Source organism: Chroicocephalus ridibundus, chromosome 6, assembly GCF_963924245.1.
Source record: "Chroicocephalus ridibundus chromosome 6, bChrRid1.1, whole genome shotgun sequence".
Lineage (NCBI taxonomy): Eukaryota > Metazoa > Chordata > Aves > Charadriiformes > Laridae > Chroicocephalus > Chroicocephalus ridibundus.
In genome coordinates this window covers 45,024,782-45,032,895 of record NC_086289.1, presented here as the reverse complement: position 1 = coordinate 45,032,895, position 8,114 = coordinate 45,024,782, and the positions used below count along the sequence as shown (strand labels likewise).

Genomic DNA, 8,114 nt, shown 5'->3' with positions numbered 1-8,114 from the left:
GGCAGTGAGCAGGGGTATAAAAATAAGGGTGGTTGCTCAAGCAGCTGCACCAAATGCCCTAGAGATATCCTGTGTGCCTTGTATGTGCCAATGATACTTGAGCTCTTTGCTGCAATTAGGTAGCAATGAAGCATCAAGGTGAGGGACAGCACAAACTTTGATGAACAAAGAAAGCATGACCCTAGGCAGGAGGACCGCAAACCGGGGGCGGTGGCTGTTTAGTCATAGAGTGAGTGGGTGCCTGAAGAGAAAACCCTGGAGGAACCTCAGCGGCATTGGGCTGCAAGGTGTCAGAACTAAGAACCTTTTCTTGACTGTTTCAAAAAGGATTTTTAATGAAAGAAACATCTGGATCAGAAAACGCAGCAGGATGAAATAAAACATTTTGGTTTACTTCATTCTCTCTCCAGTCATTCATGTACATTCTACATTCCTTCCGACGCAGGGCCTCAATCTTATCACTGCACACGCAGAGGTGCCGCTGACTTGGAAACAATATGGAATTAGACAGCACTTCTGCAAATAGACCAACTGAGGTGCATCCTTCAGAGACTGCACCCAAGGAGCTGGGTGCTTTATCTCTGTGATTCGGGGTGAATCTAAACTTGTGCGGTCACCAGTGGCACCTCTGTCATATCTAGGCAGGAAATCCTCAAGTGACCCTTGAGAAGGTTGAAGTGGCCCTCTCATAACGTCGCCTCTGTTCCCCAGCAGTGCTGATAACCCTTCCCTTGCAAAAGGCTTTATCTGGACCTGAGAACTCATATTGCATGAGCAAGTGGTTACCGCACGTACCTCTCCCACCGGAGATCTCCCCTTGGGGTGTTTGGTTGCCCCGTTGTGAGTACCCTCCCCAGCATGCCAATCTGTCAGGGCAGAAGGACGGAGGGACACCCGACCCTTTAAAACATTTTGTGACGATTTGCAAGAAAGCAACAGGGAAGATTGTTATGAAATCTTTGCCAGATGGGAAAGCTCTTCACCGAGAACTCTAGTAAATCTCCAGCCATGTGGGAAAAAAAACTTCCCTTATGTGAAACTGTTGTAAACCAGACTCCATAATTTCATCGCTTGCCCAAAGAAGAGGGCGCTGAGCCCTGTTTCTGATCCTGGATGCAACAGCATAAACTAGGAACAATTTGATCAAAGCCAATAGAGCAGCAGAGGGGAAAACCCAGCATGGCCGTGAGGAACATCTGGCTTAAAGCAATAATAAAATCTGGACCAAATGGGTTTCAAACATCTCCTATTTGCAGCTATTTTAGTCTATGAAAAGACAGCCAACAGCTATGGAGATGTTCCTGAAATGTCTGAAATAGCTAAAGCCACCATCTCTGGTGAGAGAGAGCCTACTGCACAGTGCTGTACACACAGACTTTGGAGTATGTAAGCCCAGAACAGCTTACAGGCATCTAATGGGATCCAGGATTTGCCCATTCCCTGTCACTCATGAACAGATGATTTTGGCCAATTTAACTATATTAATATGAAAAACTTCTTGCTGACAGGTGTTCAACACTGAGATTATTTAAAATGCCAACTAAGATGTTTTTTTTTTCTTGTGTCACTAGGCTGCATTGCCAAACGTCTCGTCACAAGAATGCCTTAAAATTCATGCAAAAAAAAAAAAAAAAGTAACATTTTTGGCAGGGCAGGGTTTTGCAGCGTTGGAAGAGAGAAACCTTGAAGAACGCTAGACAAACACACAGCTGGGAGCTGAAAGGCTTCACCAGCCACTCACCGTGCCCATCCCAGATGATTGATTTGCAGAATTCCCAGCGGCGGGAGGCTGTGGGAGCAAGAGGGGCTGGGGCAGGGGGTGGAGAACCCGGCGAAATCCCGCTCCAAACAACGGCCTCGCAGAGGGGCAAGAAAAGCATCCCTAAAATAGCGATGCCAGCCGCGGGGATGCGGGGAAGCAGGAGGAGGTGGGGGGCACGGCCGGGAATAAAGGGAGAAAAGGCGGCCGCTGCCCTTTAAATCACCCCGGGACGATTTAAATCTCAGGACGTCGTTTGAAAAAAATCCCTGCAGCCAGGAGGGGAGCCGCGGAGCGGGGATGCTCCGAGCGGCTCCCGGCCGGTGACTGCGTCCCCAACCTCCTCCCTCCCCGCCCCCCCCCCCGCCCCGCACCACCAGCTCCCCGCGGGGGGGCCGGGGCCGGGCCGGCGGGGCGGGCGGGGCGGGCGGTGCGGGGCCCTTTAAGAGGTGCCGGCGGGGCGGGAGGGCGGCACAGGGCCGGGCGTGAAGGGAACCGAGCCGCGGCCTCGCCGCCGAGGGCAGAACAGCAGCGGAGCCCCCCGCACGGACCCCCGCACCGAGAGCCGTTGTAGGGTGCCCGCCTCATCGCACGGACCCCCGGGCTCGGCTGCACCGCGCCTCGCTGCACGGACCCCCGCAACCCGGTACATCGAGATCCATTGTACGGTGACCGCCTCCCGTTGCACGGACCCCCCGGACCCCATTACACCGAGATCCATTGTACGGTGACCGCCTCCCGTTGCAGAGACCCCCCACCTCACTGAGAGCCATTGTACGGCGGTCGGCTCCCGTTGCACGAACTCCCGGATTCCCACTACACCGAGGTCCACTGCACGGTGCCCGGCTCCCGTTGCAGGGACCCCACTGCGGCGGCTCCCCGGCCCCTACCGCACCGAGCCCCGCTAACACGGTGTGCGGACCCCCGGCCCCCCATCGCACGGACCGCCGGTGCGGCGGGCATGGCAACCGGGAGCCGGCCCTGGGGGGCCCTGCTGCTGCTGCTGCTACCGCTGCTGCTGCCGGCGGCGTGCCGGGCGGGCGGCGGGTGCGCGGGGGAAGGCGGCCCGCTGGAGCCCTTCGATGCGCTGTACGCCAGCGGGGTGGAGGCGTACTACGGCGGCGACTTCGCGGGGGCGGCGCGGTGCCTGGAGCGGGCGCTGCGCAGCCGGCGGGAGCTGCGGGCCGCCCGGTTGCGATGCCGGCGGAGCTGCCGCGGGCAGGTGCGGTTGGCGGCTCCGGGTCCGGGAGGCGGCGGTGACTTGCCTTTCTTCGGCTCGGTTCTGCGGCGGGCCGGCTGCCTGCGGCGCTGCGAGGAACCGCGGCTGGGAGCCGCCTCCCGCCACCGCGCCGCCGAGGAGGTGGGGGCCGACTTCCAGCGCAGGGTGCCCTACAGCTACCTGCAGCGCGCCTACATCCAGGTAGGCATCACCCGCCACCCCCACCCCGGGCAGGGCCGTCCCCTGCCCCGTCCCTCCCAACCGCTCCCCTTCTCCCCTCCCCCCCCCCCAAGTCCTCTCCTCCACCCTCCCAAAACATCCCGGGTGTGGTTCCCCCCCTTCCATTCTCACTGGTGTCAGTGGTCATGGCCCGTTCCCCACACAGAGCATCCTGGATGACAACTCGGATTGGCTTACCTGTGCTTTTTCTGTTTTGTTTTTTTTTTTTTTTTCTTTTTTTGTCTGGGGGGCAGGATGTTTTTGTTTGTCTGTTAGTGTAACATAATATAATTCGGAAAATGATCTGCCTTTGGTGGAGAGGTTGCAGAGAAAAGCCCCAAGAGCCCCTCCAGTGACATCTCGATGTCCTCTGCCAGAGGTGTTTTGCTTTCAGACAAGCCGAACAGATGCTCTGTTCCCGGAGCTGGGACTGTGTGTGAACCTGGGGGATATATAACCTCTGCTACTGAGATCTGATGATCTTTTATCCTATTGTGTGGTATGAAATACTTTGCATGACACTGTGCAGTCAGTATTTAGCAGCCTCTGGCATATTGAGTATCATCCTCTTATCCCAGTAACTTCTGCCTTGTAGCTGTTACTTTCCCTGAGGAAAATGGTGTTATTCTTTGAACTTCCTTGCCAAAGGAAGAAAACAACAACAACAACAAAACCCTAACCCATGCCAGGATGGCTAATGGTATTTTTCTTTTAGTTCAAGACTTGTGCTCTGTCAAGCCAGGTACCTGTAGTAAGTCTTCCCCTTCATGAGTTGTAAGGACAGAAACTGTGGGAATTTTATTTCATGCCAAGCTGAATGTTTAAAACATTTCTGGAACATTTCCCTCTGGGTTTCTGCTTTATTTGAGCACATTCATAACCTTTTAGTTGCTATAAGCAACTTAATAGGTGAAGACCTGCACAGTGGAGAACAGGGAGGGTGATTCTGCTGAAATCTATTTCTAGTTGGAGAAGCAAACATCTGTCCTAGGCAGTGCCAGTGCCTGGGGTGCAGTGTCTGTACAGCAGCACATGAAAGAGGCAAATCATCATCTACTGCACTTTAAAACTTTTTGGAAAACCATAGCTGTGTTGCTTTTTCTGTGCTTCCTTTTCTGCTATTGCCTTAATGCCATTTTTTATAAGTCAGGGACAAGAACTGCACTGGTTTAAACTCTAGTGTCCATGTGCCACATAGAGATCCTGAATGAAATCCTGGGAGTGAACTGGGACTATAATTTGGCTCCTATGTGATCCCAGTGAAGCTGGCAGAATTTTTCTATGGTCCTTGCCCTGGAAGATGCTCTGTGTAATGTCAAAGTGATTTCTTCTCCTGAATTCAAAGTCTTTCCCAGAGTCACAAAGGTTTGCTCATGCTGAGCTCATTGAAAAACTTTCCTCTAAATTAGGGAATGGGGCTTTTTTCTCCCATTTCAGTAAAATTGATATACAAAAATCCAGACAATTTTGGGGTATGGTCTGTTCCTCCATTTCTGTTTCTACTGTGTCTAAGGTTTTTATTTTCCTAGTTTAAAAATGCATTGTAAACTTACCAAAGCAATGTGTTGAAAATAGCCTTTTTTCTTAGTTGCGCCATCTTAATTCGCTTTTGCAACTACTGGAGATTTTATATTCATGCCAGCACTTTGATTTTGCTGCTTTCCAATGGAGTAGCAAATGTTCTTGCCATTTGCATGGATGCCCAAGTTTTGGGCACTGTATAGACCTGTTTATGTTCTTAATACCTTTTTCCTTAACCTTTTCTGATGCTCTTGGGTTTTGTGAGCAGTGCGTTGATCAGATTGGTCCCGCAGAGCAGCCCGTAGGGGTTTGTCCACATCCTCACGCTGCTGCCGCCTGCGCCTGAGCTCTGTTCCCAGGATTGCTCTTTTGATCTGGCTCAACAAGTCTCTGCGCGGAAGAAAATGCCCCACATCAGATTTGCCCGCACTTGCACAGAACACGAGGTCTAATGTCTGGCACTTACACACGCTCGGATGTGAACCATCCCCTCGTGCCAAGGCTGAGTGCCAAGGCTTTGGCATGTTCCCTGAGGGTTGGGATGCATCAGCACGCGCACCCTCCAGGGGAGACCGTGGCTGCAGCATCCCCTGGGCGTTTCATCTGAGGAGGGGAGCTGCAAAGCGGGGCTTCTGCAGAGCCCCCCTCCCTTGCCGTGGGCACGTGGGCAGGCTGCACGACTCCAGGGGAGGCTGTTTGACCCCCCTGTTTTGCTCCTTGGAAGAGAAAAGAAAATGAGATGAGGTTAAACATCCCGCTGCGTATCCTCTCCGGCCCCTCTCCGGGCTGCGTGGGGAGGCCTGGATGCCGGGCACCGTCCGGGCTGGACAGACGGCAGGGGTTGGTGGCATTTGTGGTTTGAGAGCGGAGGAGCAGCCTGGAATGTGCTTCCCACCTCCCACTCCTGCTGACCTCCTGCTTGTTTGTTTCTCAGGAGGGGAGAAATGCGTCCCTTCAGGAGGGGAGGGAGTGACAAAGCAAGGAACAGATAAAAAAAAAATCAAAGGGTTTGGCTCTTGCGCAGTGCTTTGAAAAATGGTGCTGAATAAACATGAGCTAATCCTTGCAACACCCCTGTGGGGTATGAAAAACAAAGGCTTTTCGTCCCGCTGGACAGATGCACAGGCCAAATGTTGGCCTGTGCCGTGTGTGCCGCTGCCGCTTTTGGGGCATCCCGTGCGCCCTGGGAGCGGGCTGGGGTCTCCCATCGCCTCCGGTCTCTCACTGCGGAGCAAGCGCCAGCACCGCCTGGCCCAGTCGTGGTGACGCGAATTAGTCTCTGCAGTGAATTGGTGGAAAACCGATGTTGGATTGGAGGTGTTGGATTTTCTTTGCTGCATGTTGGACTGTAGCAGCAGCTGCCTTGGGCTGTGTTGCTCCTGCTTCTGAGCAAGTGCTTGAGGTACTCCCTCATGGAGCGCTGTAGAGGCACAGGGTGGTGACGATGTGATTAGGTTAAATGCCGATGGTATCCCTGTACAAGAACATGTCCCATCAGTCTCATGTTATTCTGTTAGTTCCCCAAGTTATCTCCTAGTTTTATTTTTTTTTTCTCTCTGTACTTTTCTGAAATAGAAACAGTGGTCTTTTGAAGACCACTGTTCTGTTTCACAGATGGGATCTGAGTGTTTTTGGTGACTGTAGCATGATGTGAGGGGAGACTGTGGCTGCTGCAGGACTGGGACAGATTGTGGATTCAGCTGAAGGTTTCTATGGGCTTCAGGCCCTTCGTCGGGTCTCTGAGGTTGACTGCAGTGTCTACAGAGACTGTAGACAAATTGCTTTGAACAAGCATCCCAAGTCCAAATGCACTCTCAAGTCTTCTTTGCAACTACCAAATATGTATTGTAAATAGGAAGACCCCTCCTTTTCCTAGGATAGCTGATGTTTTCAGGTGATTTAGAAATATACTGGGTACAGCTGGCTGAGGCAGTTAGAGTGGGATGGGTTTTGAGAAGATGTGGAAACAGAGAAGGTGATAAGAACATGGGATTTAACTCTTGTAGTGCATGTAGTGAGTGGGATCTCCAGCCCACAGAGAAAAGGTCCTTCCGTGGGTTCCTGATGTCACGTCCCATGGGCAGAAGGGCAGTTTGCCTTATGCTGGTGGCTCTCTGCTGTGTGCTGGCTGCTTGGTGTTAGTCAGTGAAATACCCTCTAGGCTTGGCAGGTGGGTGCGGGGACGGTCTCTTTGCCCTCTTACATGTTTTATTAATCACATCCTCCTCACTTTGCTGCCTTAGTCATCTTGCTTCTGTTAAAACCTAGCCTGCAGGAACGGTGTTTCTAACCCTGCTTTTGGGGAGATTTTCTAGCTCTGAAAGCGAGTGGAGAAGGAGGAAACAATGTACACCGTGTGAGCGTTTGCTGGCCATGAGCTGCTGACTCAGTAGCCGTGTTGGAGCTTGCTGTGGATGGTTTGCCATGAACCCTGTGACAGAGCATCGCTTCCAGTCCCGGTGCTGACTGCTGCAAGTCAATCTGGTCCAAAAATAACAAGTAACCTGAAAAAGTTGGTCACTTTATCAATTACAAAACCAGGTCTTGCCTCTCTTCTAGCCTGCTAACCCATCCCTCGAGGTCTCTTTCTCTCGTCTTATCTTGTTCCCAGCCAGAGCATCCCCTGGCCTGTTTGCTGGGTGATCTCTACAGCCAGTTTTCATTTTCTCTGTATATTGGTGTGCTGCTCCTGGGCACTTGCTCCTATTTTGTAAATACTGTCTCGCAATGGTGTCATCTTCCCACTTGCCTGTATGCCCCATTGCACATCAGTGAAGTACAGCAGGAATCATCGTGTGTATGTAGTCTGTAACCACCAGCCCTGGAGGAAAGGTCTTTTGGGCTCTGCTTGCATTTAAAACAATAAATAAAACAAGTTTCCAGTGCATGGGACATTGCTCCTCTCTTAGTAATGTGGGACTGCAAGTAGAACAAAAGGTGCAAGAGTGCAACTCGGTCTTGCTTATTCTGTCTTGAATTCCCTCTTGCCATGTCTGAGTTGTGATTTAGTTCCATTATCATCAGGATTTCACGTGTTGCCAATGTAAAACCATGTTTAGGTTTTTCAGGCTGTTTATTTGTTCTTTAAAGTTGTTTCTTTTCTAAAAAAATCTTTTTTCGGTCACACAAACTTTATACAAGCAGCTCAGTCTTTCTAGCGGTCTTGTTTGGAGACAACTTTGACTTGGCACTGTTGCCTTTCCTGCTGGGTCCTCCACGCTGCAGCTGATGGGGCAGTGCTGGAGGCACCGCTGGGAGCCTGTGCTTGGGTCGCTCCGTGCTCTCCTGCCCACCCCTGCCAGCAAGATTTCTGAAATGCAATACAGACACAACAATGACTTGACGAAAGACTGTAGGAGGAAAAAAAATGAAACAGAGAGGGAGTTAGAGACCTTT

The 8,114-nt window shown here is 51.9% G+C and overlaps 1 protein-coding gene across 3 annotated transcripts in view; it reads left to right on the top strand.

Moving 5' to 3' along the window:
• Window positions 1-2,199: 2,199 nt before the first annotated feature.
• The window catches only part of P3H2 (prolyl 3-hydroxylase 2), a 74,366-nt gene continuing 68,451 nt past the window's right edge, over window positions 2,200-8,114 (top strand). Inside the window, exon 1 of one of the 3 annotated variants that reach the window (XM_063338806.1) lies at window positions 2,200-3,179. In XM_063338806.1, the coding sequence (XP_063194876.1) occupies window positions 2,721-3,179 (459 nt within the window). In that variant the 5' untranslated portion in view covers window positions 2,200-2,720. The remainder of the gene's footprint in view (window positions 3,180-8,114) is intronic. The other 2 variants (XM_063338807.1, XM_063338805.1) reach the window with 2 other exon arrangements.